Source organism: Vanellus vanellus, assembly GCF_965231255.1.
Source record: "Vanellus vanellus genome assembly, chromosome: 4".
NCBI classification, from domain to species: Eukaryota; Metazoa; Chordata; class Aves; order Charadriiformes; family Charadriidae; genus Vanellus; species Vanellus vanellus.
Window position 1 is genome coordinate 43,998,288 of NC_138909.1, and position 19,931 is coordinate 44,018,218.

General features: G+C 51.3%; 1 protein-coding gene across 1 annotated transcript in view; it reads left to right on the forward strand.

Moving 5' to 3' along the window:
• DYSF (dysferlin) overlaps window positions 1-19,931 on the forward strand; it is a 100,744-nt gene that overhangs the window by 33,850 nt on the left and 46,963 nt on the right. Inside the window, exons 31-40 of the mRNA XM_082481972.1 lie at window positions 600-693; window positions 1,044-1,121; window positions 6,096-6,277; window positions 7,201-7,341; window positions 8,627-8,656; window positions 9,269-9,295; window positions 12,953-13,054; window positions 13,580-13,741; window positions 13,941-14,106; window positions 14,444-14,517. Of these exons, the coding sequence (XP_082338098.1) occupies window positions 600-693; window positions 1,044-1,121; window positions 6,096-6,277; window positions 7,201-7,341; window positions 8,627-8,656; window positions 9,269-9,295; window positions 12,953-13,054; window positions 13,580-13,741; window positions 13,941-14,106; window positions 14,444-14,517 (1,056 nt within the window). The remainder of the gene's footprint in view (window positions 1-599; window positions 694-1,043; window positions 1,122-6,095; window positions 6,278-7,200; window positions 7,342-8,626; window positions 8,657-9,268; window positions 9,296-12,952; window positions 13,055-13,579; window positions 13,742-13,940; window positions 14,107-14,443; window positions 14,518-19,931) is intronic.

Consider the following 19,931-nt stretch of genomic DNA (forward strand, 5'->3'; position numbering starts at 1 on the left):
AATATTTAAAGATCAGATTTACACTCTCCAGGAAGTTACCTTTAGGCTCCTTTTCCTGTAACTAAATATTTCAAGCCGAATGTGGCAATTAGGAAGTGATAAAAGGCCGGCTCTCCAAGGCCAACACAAGAAGAAGGAAGGGCGATGGGTAGGGTCGGCCGAGGCTCCCCCCCCCCAGGCAGCGAATGGGGCATTTGCCTGCATTTGACACCTCCTGTATCACTGTTCACAAAGTTTATACTCCATTAATTTTGCTCGCAAGGAGATTTAGTGAAATTGCCTTAACTCCTAACTACTGTTCCATGAACTTTATGGAGAGGCTTTTCCATGCTGGTGAGCTGCTGGGAGGTGGGATGTGAATTGGTGACCCTCGGGCTGCTTTTGTTGTCATGTCTTGTTCCCTCCCAGCATGGTGTGGATCGAGAGTTGGGTCCTCTCTGCCTTCCTGGGGCTGGAGAGCCTGAGGGTCCCTCCATGGGGAGTCTGAAAGTCCTTTTGGACGCCCACATGAATAATATCTGGAGGATCCCATCCCGTAGGGAGCCCTGGCCACAGAGGGTGTCCCGGCATGACCGACCTTGCCTTGCTTTCTCTTGCAGGGTGGAGTGACAGATGACAAGAGTGATGATGGCAAATCCGTCTCCACCCTCAGTTTTGGTGTCAACAGACCCACCATTTCGTGCATATTTGACTGTAAGGCCCTAAGGGTCAGGAGGGAGGGTGAAATTCCCCTGCAGTGAGTTCCGGCATGGAGCCTCTGCTATGGGGACCCCATAGCCGAGCATTTCCCATCCTCTTCCTCTTGCCCACTTTGAGTGCAGGCGGATGGAAAGGGGTGGGGTGGGCAAGGATGGGGTATGGCTTGTCCCCCGGGAACACCGACATGCTCAGGGCTCGGTGCTCTCTTGGGAAGGCATGGGAAGGACTAAGGCAAGCTGCCCTCAGGCACAAGCCTAGGGCTGGTTAAAAAATCAGCTATTCCCCTGGTGCCCTGCACTTATCCCTGGGCTCATCTCTTAATTGTTTCTCATTCGTCTGTACAGATGGGAACAGATACCACCTCCGATGCTACATGTACCAAGCTCGGGATCTGATCGCCATGGATAAGGACAGCTTTTCAGGTAATCCCAGAAGCCCATGTCCATGTGTTTGTGCTTGTAATTAGTGCTGTAATGAATGCTGGGGAGTAGTGGGGTCTGTAAAGCAATTTTTGGGTTATTTATTGATGTGATGTGGGGGATGTTCAGCAGCCATACAACAAAAGACAGCGGCGTGAGGCTTTCCCAAGGCAACCAGCCTGGTAGCTTGATTTCCCATCAGCAAAAAAATCAGTTTCAAGAACTCTTATGTGAGAAACCAACCAGAAACCACAAGTTACCCAGGTCAGCCGTGAGTCAGAGCTATTTCCTTTGCTAATAGCTCCTTCTCCCCAACTCGAGGTGATGCTGAAAGCCGGTGGCAAGGCTGGGTAGCAGACGGCTCAGGGGCATGACAAATAAAAACAGAGCAGAGGGCAGGGATGTTTACCATGGCACACTGCCTCGAGCCACCCCCCCACGCAGCGTGTGAGCTCTGAGATCGCAGGCAGGACGGAGGGCTCTGGGTTGGTGTCGAGATGATGGAGCACAGGGCAGAAACCTCCGTCAGATATGCTCAGAAAAATTAAAAAGGGTGCAAGGATGTAATTAGGACCTCGGAGCAGACAGGCACCTTCTTCTGAGTCCTCCTGAAGTTTCTGCTTGGATTTATGTGCCCTCGGCATTCGGGTTGCTCCCAGTTGAATCCTGGCCAGCCTCGTGCCCACCCGTGCAGGGCAGGGGGGGCAGCAGTCTCCTGGGTGAGGGGTTTGTGGAGGGGATTTGTCCTGTGGTTTGGGGAAGGGATCAAAGCTGAAGAAGGGAGATTCCATTCATTAGGAATGAAAGAATTGATTGAAAATATGGTTGGAAAGGAAAATAGCTAACAGTGGCAAATATGTAAAATGGTTCGCATTTGTTTTCATGACTGAACATTAAATTGAGCTGCTGCTCCTCTGCTCTCCATCCTGGAAATTTTGCAAGGGAGCTGGGAGGCAATGACTGGGGGCATTCCTTGATGGAGTTGACACCTGAACCAGGCATCCTTCAGATCGGACTGTAAAAAATGCCCCTTCATGGAAAAAAAAATGGGGTCCCAGGTGGAGAAAAGGGTGTCCTGGGCTTTGAGTGAGGAGTTTTCCATGTTCTGCTTCTCAACACATCCCCAGCACAGCTTCAGGCACTTCTGAAATTGCCAGACTTGAGCTGATGTGGTTGGGACGTCCTGTGCTTGACCTCATGTTTTCTGGGTTAGGAAATGAAGCTAGAATAAGGTATGTCACTTTGTCCTCTGGGCAGCTGTGTTATCATTTGGTGCTGAAGGGTACTTGGGTGTAGGTGGCTTTGGTTTAGGAGTGCTTCGTTTGCAGCAGAGGCTGAAGTGTGGCTGTGGGGATGGGAAGGCACGCCAGGGAATGGTCCTTTGTGTTTGACCTGAGCAAGGACCAGCTGGAGGGTCCCACATCCACTTCCCTATGGGCTGGGCCATTCCAGCCAGGTGGCCCTGCTGCTCCTTGGTTCTTGTGACCCAAGCTGCCTTTGCCCACACCTGTTAATACTTTGGAGTGTCATTTTGAGGTGGGAAAGCAGGACAGTGGGGACGTCGCTGTTTACTTCTGACTCAGAGCTGGAGCTGGAGCAATGCTGAAAGTCCCCATCAGTTCAGTGCCCTGTGGCAGGGGCCACATCTGAGACATGAGCAGGTCCCGGGGCAGGTATCCCTGGAGCACCCACACCCCTCTGCAGTGATGCTTGTGGGGAGGACGCATCCAGCATCCCTTCAAGACTGTCACTGACTGTCTGCCACGGGGATTTGCAGAGGGGCTGGGCATGGGTTTGCCCACCAGTGTTGGCACGGGGGTGATGGATCTTGGATGGGATACAGGGAGAGCCTGCAAAAGTCGTGCAGCGTGGGGACACGCAGCGAGGAGCAGCCTGTGGGGACAGCTGGGCATCATCATGCCAGGTAGCAGGACCACAGACAGTCCCAAGGGATCCTGCTTCCCCCTGTATTTTGAAGCAGAGGGGCTTTGGGGGGGTTGGACAGAAATGCCCTGGAGAGGTGCAGAGCACCCAAACAATCACCCAGTGTCTCTGCCCACCAAGGTCCCGTCTCCCCTCTGCCTCCACAAAGGGTTTGTTGTTCGAAGTGGTGGGGACCGAGGTGATCTCATGGCCCCGATCGGCGGAGCGGGGAGGGGAGTCCCTTCCTTCAGAAAAACCCGGCCAAGGACAACATGAGTAACAACATGCCACAATGTGGAATTGTGATCTCCGCTGCCTTAACAAAGCATAAAGGAGTTCATTAAGGGGGCTTTACACAGTTATAAAAATAAACCTTCTGTGCACACGAGGGTCTAAACAAAGGGGCTTTATGGAGGCCTCCTTTAAAAAGAAGAAGGGGGGGGGGAAGGCAAAGAAGCAAATCCAAATCCATGGTTTTTTGTTTATTGTAACGCATTCTGCTTTCCTCTTACTGGAAAAAAGCGCGTAAGTGGAAAAGGTTCTTCCCAGCGTGAATAGTGCTCTCTCCAGCCGGCCACCTCGCAAACAGCCTCGGCTCATTAAACACGTCTGCTGCGGTCCGGACGCCAAGAAAGAAAATACATTTCCCCCTTGACCCCCCCATCCCTGGAAGAGGGGAGGGAGCGTGGGGGATGCCGCCCCTGCTCAGCCAGCGCTGCTCAGCCAGCCCCATGTTCAGGTGTCTGGGGGATGCTCCTCCATCTCCAGGGCAGGCAGGACATGTTTTGCTCCCAGCATAAGCTCATTGTCTCCCTACAGTGCTGGTGTTGGGGTGTGCACCCTGTTTTGCAGGGTGGGGGGAGTTCTCCTGGGACCGTGGAGGTTTGTGCAGTGCTGAGCACCAAGAGTTGCATTTGTAGGGTCTGCCATGTTCCTGACTGCCAGTAGGTCTCTTGGGACTGGCTTTGGGGTGGTGTGGGTGGTACCCCACTGCATGCTGGTGGACCCTCATATACTGTCTGGTGTATCTGTGTCTTGTGGTGGCATGTCATGCTGGGAGCCAGGTGGAGGAGGTGGCCTGTGTCCTTCCAAAAATGGCCCATAATGTCTCCTGCCACTGTGGAGGTTGGGCTTTTCAGGTAACCAGAGCTCAGGGTTCCACCTGGGACCAGTCAGGTGGGATGCAGCAATCATGGAGCTCTCATTGCTGACAAGGACCAGCAGGTACTCTCAAGTTATGAAGGGTGTTCAGTCTCCACAGGGTCTTATAATGTGATCCCACGGCATGTTTTTAACCCCTCACCCAGCCCTTGATCCTGGTTCCATCACTGCCTGTCCTGTCGCCATGCCCAGTGCCACTGCTGGTGCGTGCTGGATGTCCATAGCAGGTTTGGGCCATGTGCTCTTTGAAGCTGTCTGGAAGGGAAAGTGTTAGAGAGGGTTCAGGTTTTGCCTTTCTGTTGTTAATTGATCTCAGACTTCCTGTGTTAATTGCTTTGGTTGTTAAGGGAGGCTACTATTTGGTGCTGCCTCGAAGTGAGAAGCCTCTGGCTTTGTCCCAAGTTAGGGGTGAGACACTGTTCCCAGCTCAGTGCCTACGTACAGGGGTTTGATGAGACCTTGGAGTATCCGAGATGTCTGCATGGGGCTGGCAGATGTGATGCAGCAGCCCTAAGGAAGACCCAGAGCTATCTGGTACAGCAGCTGGAGGCCCGGTGGGATAATCTGGAGTGCCAGGAACCCAAAACCCTCCCCAAGACGTGAAGGTTATCAAAGCTCATGCAAAGGGGCTGAGAGGATGACTCTGGCGGGTTGCTGGCTGCATCCTCAGCTCCTGTCCCTTCTAGAGATATTAAAGACCCCAGGAAGGAGGCAGTAGTGTCCCAGTCACCTGCTTCATGGCCTGGTCTTCACATCAGGGGGCGAACTGGAGGTACTGCTCACCCACATGTGCTGTGCTGGTGCCTCCTGCATCTTCCCGGGAAAGTCTGCATTGTGGAAACAGTTTGTGCTCTCTGGAAGATGGCTGTGTTATCACCATTGAAACATAAATTGCAGAGCCATCTTTTGGGAGAAAACCCCACACCTGAGGGCAAATAGGTGAACCATTTTTGCTACCTCAATGCTGGTGGAGAAGGTGAGGAGTCATGAGGACCAGGACAAATCAGGTCAGACAGCGAGGAAATTTGTAATGCTACAGCAGTGGAGTGCTGGGAGATGTGGCCAGGGAAGGTCGCGGTGTGTCCAGCAGCTGGAGTTATCACAAGCCAGAGGATAAGGTTCCTCTGGTTAACATAGTCTCATTGAATGTCGAAAAGGTTTTTGGCAAAGAAGTCCTTCATCAGAGGTTTTTCAGAAAAGGAGGCTGCTGGGGGATAAGAAGGAAGGTCTTTTCATAGACAGACAGCTAAGTTGCGTGGACTGTTGTGGTTGTCTTGTCCCAAAAAGAGCTGGAATGAGCAGGGATCGGGATTGGCCCTTTATGAGGAATTGGTCTATAGGATGAGACTCTTCAGCCTGAAAAAGAGGTGTTTTAGCGTTGGCATTATAGAAACCTGCAGAACCCAAGTGTCGGTGCAGGTGTGCAGGCGTGGACTGCTCCTTCTCTTCTAATGCAAGAAAACTGAGGAGCCTCAGATGGAGACGGAACTGGGTACTGCAAAAAAACATGAGAGGGTGGTTCTTCATACAGTTTTGAGTGCTGACCAGAGGATATAGTGGGTTCAAGAGAGACAGGGCAAGTGTGTGGAAGACAACCCCTTTGCAGGGCTGCTAAACATACAGACATCACATCCAGCTTGGGAAATACCTGAGCTGTGAATAACTGGTGTACAGAGATAAGTGCTGGAGACCTCAGCCTCATTCTCTCAGTTGGAGTTGCCTGGGACATGATGGGAATGTCATTGCTGTTTCTAAAAAACCTGCAGCTCCTTCAGCCTTTTCACAGTGTTCCCTGCCCAGCGTGTTGGCCCTTGAATGGCTATGGATTGCTTTCTCCTTCCTAGACCAGTAGCTCTAATTCATCCTTTGCCTCTTATCTAAAATCCCTTGCAGATCCTTACGCCATTGTCTCCTTCCTCCACCAAAGCCAGAAGACAGTGGTGATCAAGAACACGTTGAACCCCACGTGGGACCAAACACTCATCTTCTATGAGATAGAGATCTTTGGGGACCCCCAGAATGTGTTTGACTCCCCTCCCAACATTGTGGTGGAATTATATGACCATGACACCTATGTAAGTGTGTCAGCATGAGCTGGACCTTCATGGTGTGAGTGTGCTGGGGTGGATGGCACAAACGCATGGCACTGTTCCTGCCCTCTGGAGTGCAATGCTGTTACATTTATGAGTGGCTTAGACATTGAACTGGACACTCAGAAGACAAAAATTCAGCAAAGAGCTCTGCTAGTGATGTCCCTGGTCGCCCTGCTCTAGTTACCAACGCTGCATCTACATCGTGTTTTGCAGAGTGGCTAAATTAACCATATTTCCTTGTGGAAAAAGCTTGGGACAAGATTTAAAGCAGTCATGAAAATAGGGGACCATACACTGTTGTTTGCTCCACTGCCCAAAGGTATCCAAAGTGCCTTGTAGTGATGGCATTGGGGGGCTGGTGAGATAACCTTGAGTCCTTCCTAGAAAAACTGGGCTGTAGCCTGTCACAAGAGTGGACTGCATGTAAGAGCATTGCATAAGTGAAAAGCACTTAGAATCCATCTCAGGAATGTCTCAGAAACCTCACAGGAACCCTTCTGCCCTCCCTCCTCCAAAAGACACCAGCAGGAAGCAGTAAAGGCAACTGAAGATCCCATTGCAGATCAGTGAATGAGCTTTTTAAGAGCTGCTGATACTTAATGCTATACTCCGAGCTCCTGCTCTGGAAATTGTGTGATACCATAGTAATTTCACCTCCTGTTTAAGCCAAAATGCATAAGAAAGGCAGCATTTCTAGCACTAGTAGTTACTGGGAGAAGTCTGAAAGCTTGAGTCTACATGGGTATCAAAACCATCTTTTTTTCTGAACTGGTCCTATAATAGTCTAGACGTTGAGCCTGGTTTTTGAATGACAGGGTCTCGGCTGAGATGTGGGTGTGCGGTGATGGACTCCACCAGGCAGTGGGGTGGGAAGAAAGCTCCCCATGCCTGTCCTTGCCTTTCAGGGTGCAGATGAGTTCATGGGGCGCTGCATTTGCAAGCCCAGCCTGGCGCGCTCGCCGCGGCTCTCCTGGCACCCGGTCATCAAGGCGAACAGAAACGTTGGGGAGCTGCTGGCTGCCTTCGAGCTGATTCAGAGGGAGAAGGTGAGCTCCTCATCCGGACCTGATCGTGTTTCTGATTGGAATGCTAGCTTCTTCCCTTGGACTCTTTCCACACCCAGCAGGATCCAGCCTTTGCTGGGCGCTGAGTTATGTCCACCCGGGCTCAGCATCTCTGCCCCTGCCTGTCCCCAGTTTCACCAGGATGGCTGCTCCGAGCAGACCCAGCTGTGATGCTCAGCACTGGCTGCACTGCAGCAGCCACGGTGGGAAGCGTTTAGCAGAGCCAACGGGAAGAGGCTCAATGCTGGACCGAAGCCCAGGCTGACGGGTGCCGGTTCGGGAGGCACTGCTCGTGCCCTGCCAGCCCGGTTGGCTGCAGTGCTGAGCTCAGAGCCTCCGCACCTTCACACCGCGGGAGGATCCTGGTGCATTTGGCCCCAGATCGCTGCCCTTTGCTCACAGTTAATTTCCGGAGGGGGTTTATGAGAGCTGAAGTGGGCGGTTACTCCTGCAGCAAGCTGTCAGTGCTGGCCTTTCATGTAACGAGCCACGGGGGAAGGAGGCTTTGCTGTGGAGTCAGCCCGGGTGGGAGAGACTCCTCGTCATGCCCCAGTGTGCTCTCGTGTGCTTTCCCACCCTCCCCGTCCCCCTGCACGCACCACCCCCTCGCCCCTCTCGTCTCTGGCTTTTCCACTGGCCGTGGCGCCTGGCTGCAGCCCAGATGTGCCTCTGCCAAGGAAAGTGGATGGACTGGAAGGCTAAATCTCCCTGTCCTGTTTCTCCCTCCCAGCCTCGAGGTGCTAATTGGGAACGAGGGTTCCGCAGCTCCCTCCTCCCCCTCTCCGATGTAGGTCCCAGCTCTGCTCCTGGAGGGATGCTGTGCTCTGTGCACGATGGTGCTGCAGCTGCCGGGGGTGGGTGTGCTGGGTACCAGCCTTGCTGCACCAGTGAGGGGCTGCTGGGTGGTGGTCAGGCGATGTCTCTCCTACCAGGACAGGGCACCGAATCATCTGCACGCAGCCTCTTCTTCCTCCTCACCCCCCTCAGAAGTTACTGAACTGGGTGGGGGAGACCTTGGAAAGGGGAGTCCTCTCTCAGGACCTTATTTGTTCCTAGCAAAAAGCAGCTGGGTGGATTTGAGGCTCCTCTCCTGCTTCTTTGTCAGAGGGAGAGCCCTGCCCTCGTGCCCAGGCTTTTTGGAGCCCAGCACTGGGCATGCAGGGGGGCAGCGTCTGGCTATGGGATGACTGATGTTTCTCGGCCAGATAAAGTTAGCAGTTAGCACCAGGAGCGCAAATGTAAAGTATGTGTTTTTTCTTCTCCACAGCCGGCTGTCCATCACATCCCTGGCTTTGAGGTAATCCTTTTCTCCTGTTTGCAGCTCCTAGGGTCTACATCCCTCAAACTGTCCCCTCCCCTGCCCCTGCAGTGCTTCTGGGTCCCAGCACCATCAGCTGCTCTGCAGAGGTTTGCAGTGGACTCTGTTTGCAGCCCTGCTTCTGCAGGCAATTTGTCCATCCTGTTTTAGGATGAAGGAATCCCCATGTAGAGATGCCAGTTTCCTTCAGCTGATGGTAAAGAGAGCTGAAGTGGGGCAGCTCAGTTTTGACCCCTAAACCAGGGCAAATGTACCCCATTCCAGATATAATTCCTCATGTGTCAAACACACCATGACCTTCCTGCCCTGTGATAATTTCAGCATTCCTGTTGTGATTTCCTGTTGTGCTTCCCAACAGCTCCAGTGTGTTTTGTACCCCACAGGCCCATCTGAGCAAAGGCATTAACTGATGCTGGATTTTAAATGGTTTTAAGTTAGCCACGCTGATTTCTTCTCAAATCTGGGGATGGTGGTGTGCAGGAACTTGGAAAGCGCCCTTTTTCTATTCAGTTATCAGCTACGCGTACAAGCCCTAGGATGGGCTTATGGATGAGAATTGCTCTAACTCCGTACTTTCTTTCTCTTCTCCAGAGTGAGCTGTCCTCCAGCCTGGATGAGGTGAGTCTATAAGATTTAGTTGCCCCGTCATCTTGGAGATTGTTAAAATTGTGCCTCCATAGTGTAGCCACTTCTTTTCAGATGAGTCAAGTCAATAGCACCAGGATTTTAGTAACACGAGTGATCACCAGCAGGACAGGGTTAGAAGGGCTCTGTGCTTAACCCGAGAAGTTTTCCTGATGGCAGGGCATGTCAGGTAATATGTAACCTTTGTGGGATGCATGTGCATGAGGTCTCCTGGTGTTCAACCCTTCCAAACAAAGCCTGTAAAAGCCAAAATGCTGGGCTGACCTTTGGCTGGACCTTAGCTGAAATCCAAGCTGAAAAGTTTGTAACTTTTCATGGGGAATTCGCTATGAATTGGGGCATGTGCTGGGATGTTCCAGTTACTCTGAATGAAATAGCAGCCTCGGGATCCCAAGCTGCTGCTTGGGCAACCTGTCAAAGTTGCTACGCAGACCTTGTACATCCTACCGAGCAGATCACCAGCTGAACCAAGAGCTGCCAGGGTAGGCTGGTATTTTTTAAAATCCAAGGCAAGGAGCTGAACAAGGGACATGTCTACTTGAGGGTTGTGGTGGCCCTAAGAGCCAGTTAATCCCAAAGTCTGGAAGATGAGCTAGGAGGGACATGGGACACGCAAAGAGCCTGGCCACGTTTCCATGGAAGGTTGGATTGGGATAAACACATTTTTGCAAGATGGATTTCTTCCACCCAAGCAGCCTTTCCTCATGGTGTGGGGCTCATCTTTGTGCTCCATTTTGGCCGAGATGGATGAGCTCATGTAAACATAACCATCTCTCTGCTCTTTCTCCTCCATTTCTTGCCACTGCCATTTCTGGATGGGGCACTCCACAGCTCTGCACCCCTGCCTTGTTCTACGAGGGCCTCCTCCAATGGGTACCTTTTATGCTCAAACACTTGACTCTCCTCTGTTCCTCTGCTTTTGCCCAGAAACCAAGCAAAGTCCCGACAGAGACTCTCAGAGAGACCAGCTCTTTTAGACATGGCCTGGCCTGACCCACCAGCCATGCAGGAACCCCATCCAGACCAACCCACTGAGGCTGCGTCCAAAAGAGTGTTGCCAGCCTGAGGTCTCCAGCGCCCTTAGCAGTAAATAACAAGCCTTGTGGAGAATCAGGCTCATACCTGCGTCATGCAGGCTCCTGATGTATCTGAACAACCAGGCTGGCACGAGACTTCCTTCTACTGCATTTCTGTTTGGTGCCAATGGGAGTAGCCTTTGGCACTGGGATTTTAGCCCCCCCTTGAAACAACATGGCCCAGCTGTGTGCTCAAACGGGGAGATGTTTCCAGCCACTGTTTTAACTGGTCTGATCTAAGTTGACTTTCACTCATCTCTCTTCCAACCCTGTATCAAAGTCAGGGTTGGACTAGATGATCTGCAGAGCTCCCTTCCACCCCGATTCCCTCTGACTTGTCTCATTCAAACTATCCCACTGCCAGCAGACCCCATGGGCCATTTCATGGATGTCTCCTCCATCCAGCTGGCTGTGTCTGACTTGAGAGCTGTGTCTGGGAACTGCTTGTTTGCCACTATCACCCAACCCTTCCTGCTCCTGCCTCATCCCCAGGACTCACTGCTCATTTCTGTACCATCTGGTGAAACATTTAGTGCTCATTCATTCAGTGGAGACCCAGGAGAATAACTGCAAAACAGCCAGGAGAGCAGCAGGGGTTGAGAAGGACTTAGAAATGGCTAGTGCTATCTGAAGACGTTGCATTGTTAGGATCTAAGCATGCACTCTTGGCTTTCAAAGCTGCTGTTGAACCTGGGGAGGATGGGGGACAGGCAGGAGCTCTTTCCCCAAGGAAGCTCTTTCCCTTTTCCCATACAGATTTGCCAGAAATGATCTTGAGTCCGATGACAATAAGGAAATGTGACACATGGTATTTGCATCAGTGAAGATTTAGGTGCTCTCTTGAGGAAAAAAACCTCCCTTTTGGGAACAGAGTGTGCAGCCATCTCACAGGGGCTGTGTGGAGTTTGAGCCTACCTCGGGGTTTAGAGATGGGCTAGGTGGCTTCTCCAGCTCTGCATCTCTATTATGCAACTTAAATGCAATTTAAGCACATTTAAAGCTGGAAATGAACATATGTCACTATACAAGGACAGACTGAGGCTCTTCTTGGTTCAGTCCATGCTTAGGCATCTTGATGTGCCCTAAGTGCTGTGGGTCACAAAAAAAAGGCTGGAGATAACTCTTCAGGGGCTTCCTGGATCTTTCTCTACCCAAAGGAAAGATCAGCTCATGTTGATGGTGCAATGTCTGAGCAGTCTTAAATTAAGGCTCTGGGTAAGTAAGTGGGTGCTGAGCACCCGAGCGATGCTGAGGATGGTCTGCACCTCTCCCTTCTCGTTAGGCAGTCATCCCCAAGATAACCTTCCCTTTCCCTGCTAGCACTAACCATTTCTGCAAGCATCTGGACCATGGGAGGGAAGACTGTCTGCCCCAGATTTACCATCTGCCCCATGTGGGAAGCCAGATATCTGCCCCAAAATGAAGTTATTGAAAGTCTTCAGCTAACAAGCAGCTTGATTCGGCAGTCACCAGGAATTACCAATGAAAATTAAAGCTTAGCGTCTCGTATATCTAACATGCCACTGTGAAAAATTCCTTTGTATAGCATTTATATACATACATATATAAACCTGAACCAATCGTATAATTGAAATACATATACGCACTTAATTTAATGCAATAATACTCCAGCCTGAAAAGAATGCCAGTCTCCTAAATTGGTTCCAACTGCCCTTGGTTGAGGGCTGCATTTTTAGAGGTTTTGCTTTCATTCCTGCCTTTTTGGTGACTCTGAACTCAGAGACAGAGGTCAAGAAGAACCCGAGTGCTGGGAGGGCTCAGAGCCCGTCCTCTGTGAGCAGCCAGGGAAGTCTGACTCCCTTCTTTCCTCCTCTGTGAAAGCAAATTTTGAATCCCTCACTTGCCATCTAGATTTGGTCTCACCCTGAAGGAAATCTCCTTCTGCAGACATGGTGCACAGACAGCTTTATCTGAGCTCTGTCCTGTGGCCTGCAGCTTGGCAGCTGCCAGGTAAGGTTTATAGCTGAGCTGTTGTATGCCATGAATGTACAACCACCTCTTCCTGCACTGGGAGGCGACGCCGACCCTCCATCCCATGGTGCTGCTCCCACTAAACTGTCTGCTGCTCTTCGGCAGCTGGTCACCGCATCTCATTCTGTCCAACTCAAGGAGCTGTATTTCACTAATTAACCCCCTGCTGCTGCTGCTTCATCTCCTCTCCTCAACCCTCTGCTTAACTATCTCACTGAGGTCCTGGTATGGGATAGATGCTTTTTCATCCCCTCCTCCCCTAAAGGAGGCTGAGCCTCGATGGAGGGCAGATCTTTGTTCCCTTGGAAAGGTTCAAGGATTGCTCTCAGCAGTAGATGTTTGATCTTTTCCAGGGTCAGATTAAAGAGAGAGAAACAGTTTACAAGCACAGCCATCCCCTCAGCGCCCATCTCCCCCTGTCTAGGTGTCTTGGACACCAAGATGAGTTTTGCAGGGAGAAGGAGACTCTGGGGGGGATGCAGCATGGCGAGAGGGAGGTGATGGGGTTGTTGTCCCATCGTGGCATGACCTGACGTCCACTTGGCATCTCTGCTCCCTGCAGTCTGCGGACTCTGACCTGCCGTACCCCCCACCTCAGCGGGAGCCCAACATTTACATGGTCCCACAAGGAATCAAACCGGTCCTGCAGCGCACGGCCATCGAGGTGAGTGATGGGGAGTGCACAAGGCAGCTCACCCTCTCGTGGAATAACACTCCAAATGTGTGTCCCTAAAGGGGAGGCTGAGACTCAGAAATGGGATCCAAGATAGACTCTGTGGAGTCCCACCAGTGCTGGGAGTTGATTCTGTTCATGGCTTATCTGTCAAAAAATGTTATCTTGCTGAGAAAACTAGTCTCAGCGAGCAGTTAAGTTCTAGGTCAGAGCATAGCCCTGGACCACACTTGATTTTTAGAAGGACAGTCTGCTCACATCAGGATGACATTTGCCCAAAACAGAGATGCTCCATTAATAGATAAGCAATTGTGGACCTGGTGTATTGATGCATAAAGAGAAACGCTTGCTGTACAACCTGGCTTCTCCCAGCACTGCCTGTCCTACAGGGTTGATTTGTGTCTCCCTCATGGTGGGCCAACTTTCAGGCTTACCTCCACTGCTGAGAAGCTCAGTGAAAGACCTAGAGGCAGACCTTTGGCTCAGTCTTTGCCATCTGTTGCCCTCACCCTTCAGATCCTGGCCTGGGGGCTGAGGAACCTCAAGAGCTACCAGCTGGCCAGCGTCACCTCGCCCAGCCTGCTGGTGGAGTGTGGAGGCCAGCTTGTGCAGTCCTGTGTCATCAAGAACGTCAAGAAGAATCCCAACTTTGATGTCTGTGTGCTCTTCATGGAAGTGGTGAGGACCTGGTCCCTGACCCTGCAGTGATGGGGTCATAGCAGAGCTGGTTTATGGGACCTCCAGAGGTCCTTCCCAAAAATGCATCCTATGGTGAATATAATTCTGTCCTGCTCAGCCTCGATTCCCTTTGGGAAGGTGCAGAGCATCTGGCCTTCCTGCCCTGCATAGTTACGTGTTCCCTCCCCTCTGCCCACAGCGTTTACCCAAGGAGAGCCTGTACAGCCCCCCCATCATCGTCAAAATCATCGACAACAGGCCATTTGGCCGAAGGCCTGTCGTGGGCCAGTGCACCATCCGCTCGCTGGAGGACTTCTACTGTGACCCCTACCGAGAGGAGACGGATGGTCCCCAGGAGCACTCAGGTATGTGATGCCATGACAATCATGCCAGCTGCACACCCATGGTCTTCTCCAGGAGGAGCTGTGGGGTGCTGTATGTGTTGCTTTTAGCTCAGCCCAGCTGTAGGTCTAATACAAAAATCCCAGGAGGTGCGAAGGAGGAGTTTAGCTCTGGGGTTTGTTAGTGAGATGGGCTGTCCCTTGGCGAAGGTGTTCAACCCTCATGAATGTGAGCTTTGGCTGGTGTGAAGGCTCTGGGCAAGGCTGAGATTGCTCCTGGAGCTTGATCCCAAGGTGTCTTGGCTTTGGAGTTTCTAACAACTGGATGACCTCATCATGCTCGTGCTTGCTCTGATTGCAGATGATGTGAGCCTCACACCCAGGGATGATGTCCTAATTGACATTGATGACAAAGAGCCTCTTATTCCTGTCCAGGTATGGAAAAAATCACTGTGGTGGAAATATGTTGTCTTATTTTGTGTGATATGGGGAAACTTGTGCAGGTACAGGGCTGGGGTGGAGAGCGATGCAGATTTCTGACGTAAGGTCGTCTGGTTGTAACGTCCCTTTTGCAACTTCCACCTCTGTTTTCACCCCCTCCCCTCCACCATGCCATAACGAACAATTACAAACTCGTCCTTCTCCCCTACATTTAATATGAGGCGTCAGATTTGCTTTTCTGGGGGAGAGACAACAGACTCTCTTGCTGCCAGGCTCTTCCCTCCAGCATCTCTTCCTCAAACGTATGGTTTGGTTTGAGGCTGAAAGAGGTTTTCGCTTACTCCCTTAGGGCTCTGCTCTGTAGCATGCTCTCTTGGAAATGACGGTCACTGCCCCAAAGAGCTGACAGCCTTGAGGGGACTCACCCCCAGCACTGGAGAGAGTGAAACAATGCTGGCAGATGGGACAGTTTGCCAAAGGCCACACTGGAAACAAAGGTTTCCTGAGACTCAGTCATCCTTATCACAACCATGTAGACAGGTCTCCTTTCCCCAGTTTTGCTTTTTGTTTGCAGGATGCTTTGCTGGTTCCAAACCCACTTGCTGCTTTCAGCAGCTCCAGTGACTCTGCAGAGGGTCACAGTGGGGACGGAATATCTCATGGTGGTGGGAACTGGACGTGCTTTAACAGGGAAGGAGGAATGTGTTGCTCCTGTTGCAGAAAGCAAGTTTCTCTGTGCCGTGAGTTTGAGGGGTCCTTTGTAGATGGACCAGGCTGGGCATGCTGCTGGGGTTGCTGTTCCTCCTTCCTGAAGCACAGCTGGAATGTTTCTGGCTGCACTGGTGGCACTGGCCCTGTTGGTGCTTTGCAGTTCTATAGCCCTTAGGTTTCTTTGCCAGCAGATGTGTCCTCTTTGAGACAGAGACATGTCAGTGCTGATTGTGTGCGTGTGTGATGCACAAATCTGTAGGTGACACTGATTGCTCAGAAGCAGCTGAAGCTGTTGTCAGAGGCAATTGGTGGAGTTTTTCATGGTCTCCTTTTCCCTTTGTTGTATTTAATGTGTGCTGGTGTTTCATTCCTCCCTATTTTAAAGGCTGTAGGTGCTGCATGGTATGTTGGGCTAGAAAAGCCTGAGCTTTCTGTAAGAGATCTGCCTCTCACGTATGCCTCTTGCCTTGTCTTTCACTGCCCGTAAAAGCAAGATGTATCATTTGGGCATCAATTCTTCTGCTCTTAACTCATCTTCTTGGTGGCACTTCATTGTTTCTGTTCACGAGGACTTTACGATCCACTGATCCGTACCATCAGATATCTGCAGTTGTGTCCCAAGGTGGGCTCAGACTGGGGTCCCAGCATCAGGCTGTCCCTGGAGATTCAGAGCTGGAGCTGCACCTCTCTCCTTGCTGCATCCCTCTTGCTAGGTTGTCTGCTTTAGCTTTGTGCCATGCAAGTCCTCCCTGCGGACGAGCAGGCATTGCTTAAGCAGGAGCGTGCGTTGCATGCTGCAACCTCTGCCTAGTTGAAGACTTTCAGGCTTTGGGCTAAGGAAAAAATCAAGATTTTGGCCAGTGCTCAGCAGACGCTGTGGGTGTGGTACTCCAGCCTGTTGCGGTGTCGACTGCAGCTGGCCCTGCTCATGCCTACCTATACCAAGCACTGATGAGTTCCAGGTTGGTGGTCTCGGGCAAGGTCATCCCACAGTACTTGCAGCGAGGCACGTCAAACGAGCTGGCTTTTTGGGTTCGCCACCAGCCAAGAGGTGGGGCGTTCATACACTCAGCTCCCTGGGACGCTGGCATCTTGTCCTGAGATACTTCAGTTTCGATTAGAAACTGGACACTGGAGTTTGAAAACATTGGCTGAAGTGAACAAGTGTCATTAAGACAGAAAATACTACTGACAACCTAATTGGCTTTCTGTTCACTTGCCATTTGCAGATTTGTCTTAATAATTTACAACTGTGCTTCATCTTGTATCAGTAAAGTAACTGGAGCATGTCTGCAAAAAACACACCAAAGCGAGTCTTGGAACAGGAGCCTTCACTTCTGCAAATAAAATCTCCATTTTGTCGCCTAGCATAGAAAGCACTTGGGAGAAAAGTGAGAGGGTCAGGGAATAATGTGGGTAGGAGGGTTGGGATGCAGGTCCTGACTTTACCTCTGATTAGCTGTCTGATGCTGGGCAAGTGATGTCCTCTTGCTGCACCAAGGAAGCTGGTGGCACCCAGCACCTCTGCCAAGGGGTGAGACCCTCTGCAGAGACAGCTGTGGGTGGGGTGGATCCCCAGGAAAGGGCCAAAGCACCCAAGGATGTGTTTGCTGCTTCTGCAGTGGTGGGCACACACCTATTCTGCTCCGATGAGATCCCACCTGGAGTACTGCATCCAGTTCTGGAGTCACCAGCACAAAAAAGACATGGACCTGTTGGAGAGGATCCACAGGAGGCCACTAAAAGGATCAGAGGGCTGGAAAACCTCTCCTATGAGGAAAGGCTGAAAGAGTTGGGGTTGCTTAGCATGGAGATGAGAAGGCTCCGGTGAGACCTTCTTGTGGCCTTTCAATACTTAAAGGGGGCTTATAAGAAAGATGGGGACAGACTTTTTAGCAGGGCCTGTAGCAATAGGACAAAGCGTAATGGTTTTAAATTAAAAGAGGATAGGCTCAGACTAGATATTCAAGGAAGAATTTTTTTACTATGGAGATGGTGAAACTCCGGAACAGGTTGCCCAGAGAGGTGGTAGATGCCCCATCCCTGGAAACATTCAAGGTCAGCTTGGACGGGGCACTGAGCAACCTGATTGAGTTGATGTCCCTGCTTATTGCAGGAGGGTTGGACTAGATGATCTTCAAATGTCCCTTCCGACCCAAACCGTTCTGTGATTCTATTTTGAGGGCTGGGAGCGTGCATGAAGGGCGGGAAGGTGCTGCCTGGTGATAGAGACCAGGTAGAGTTTGCTTTAGCCTTTTTTTTTTTTTGGTCAATTTTCAGTAGAAATGGGGTTGTGTAGCAAAATAACAACCTGCAGCACTTCCGACGTGCAATACTGCTCTTCGAGAGCGTCAGAACGACTGTCTGCACGCTGGTCCTCTCCTGACATTTTCTGACAGCAAAACCATTTGTTAAATGCAACTGATTTTACAAAACATTTCCTTTCCTCTGACCTTCATCTGCCAGTGCTGTTTCCCAGCCCTGATTTTTCTGTGCTTTTGCCAGGGTCACTCCAGACCTGCAGTCGTTCCTGCTCTTTCTCCTGTGACTTTGGTGGAGGTAACAAGAGGGAAATGCTATTCCCTCTGGGAAACCAGGGTTTTGACCCAAGTTTGCTTTCTCGTGGGGAGCCAGCCTGGCTGGGGCTTGGGCTGGCTGCTGTGACGCGGGACGGGGCAGGCGCTTTCAGCCTGGTCGCTAATTACCCTTTTACTCTGCTTAATGGAAATTCCCCTGCTTTTTTTTGCCAGCGGTTTATTAACCCGGTGGCTGCTTTTTTGAGGGAGGTGAGGGGAGGAAAATTTCCTCCCATAAATATCCTTTACGAGAGCCACAGGCGAAGACTGTGCTGGGCATGGAGAGCGAACTGTGGCCACCATGGGACCCCAGCTTGGGGCTTGACGTGGAGCTGAGGTCCTCTATGAACCAGTGCTGAAGGTGCCTGGCCAAGGTTGCGCTGGACCTTCATGCTCTGCGGGGCTGGTGGGACTCCCAGTTTGCACCATTTCCTCTGCCTTTGCTGTACAGGCAGGATGGAGGGAGCACCCTGGGGTTCTCCCACCCTGGGGTGCAGGTTGGGTGGACTCCCTGCCTGCAGGAGATGCCTCTGCCCAGTTCTGCTGTGCCCGCTGTTACTTGAAATGCTCTGATCAGACTGCCATGGCTTTTTAATGACAAGGCATCCTTTTTACAGATTTTTCTTTTCTTTGAGTGCTTTCTAGTGGTGAAAAATCAAGAGTGTTGTTCATGTTAATTTTGCAGCACTTCATTCACTTTCAGGGCTTCCCCCCAAGACCCATTCACTGTTTCCCTGTTTTCCCCAGGTTTTGTTGGACCTGGTGGTGGGGGCAAGGCAAGAAAGAGAAGCCAGGGCTTGCACTCTTCTTATGTTTGTGCTCCCAAAATGGCAGAATTTCAAATTTATTTTGGCTTCCACCTTTTTTATTGCAGTTGGTTTGGAAAAGAAAATGAAAAATTGTCCTTCAAAGCTTTTATTTCCATCTTTTGACCAGTGTTAACCGTGAACATGCCTGTTGGTGGCATAGGTGCTGTGTAGACACGTGTGCACTGAATGAACCAAGATGTAGATGTCTGGATTGACTTCTATCAGGCCACTGTGTTTGGAGTACAGCTAGCAGCGGGCACTGGGCATGGCCCTGGAAGTGCAAATCTACCCCCATGGCTGCTGTTGGGAGTTTTCCTATCGATTCCCTGTGCTGGATCATCCCATTTACACCTGCATTTGAGGAACCAAAGCGCAAACCTCCATCACTGCTGAGCTGGGGCTTTGGCCACATCCATCGCTGTGGGACCTCTTAGAGATGCTGACCCAGAGGCGAAGGCAGCTGGGCCGGGTGTTTTGGGGTAGTTTGGGAGGCAGAGCAGGATCGTGGCATGCAGGGACCTCTTGCATGTGCAGCTCAGCACCACGCTGGGTGTTGATCACATCTGCAGAGCAGTCAAAGGTGGCAGAAGGTGACAGGAGAGGTGGGATGAGAGGGGCAGCCCACTTCCCCTTTGAGCCCGTCCTGAAACCTGCTCCTCAGGCTAATTTGGAGTGAGGCCAGAGGCTCTGTTATTGTGTGTACACAGTGCCCTGGCACGGTGGGGCTATTTAAATTGCCAACAAGAATTAATCTCCTCCACAGATGTGGTGGTACATCGCGGGGAAACTGTTGCTCTGTGAGTCGCACCCCATCGCAGGCACCACAGCATCTGGCCCTGCTCCCCCAGTCTCCTCCCACCCCAGCACAAACAGCTCGAGGCAGGAGGGAGAGCTGAGCCAAGGGCTAAGGGGACCCATCTCAGATGCCTGCACTCACTATGGGCTGGGCTGGTGGGTCCCCCACAAGCAGGTTGTGATGGGAGGAAGGGAAGTAGCAGTCCCTGACCCTCCTCCAACTCTCATCCTTTCCAAAGGTTTGCTCTGGATACTCTTGTCCAAACACTTTCTGCTCTTCACCAGTTTTTACAGTCAGTGCAATATCTGAGTGCTCCTGCAGAAGCTGTAGGCACTTCCGATGGCATACCAGATCCAGGTCGGTTTGTCTGTCTTTTGAATTGTAGCCTGTCACTCATTCCTCTTAGGAAATTTGTGTGCTTTCTGTACAAATTCATGGAAAGGCACTCTTTGCCTGGCTCTGAAGTTCTTCTCTGAGACTTTGGGGTGCTCCTTGTTGTGGTGGAGACTCATACAC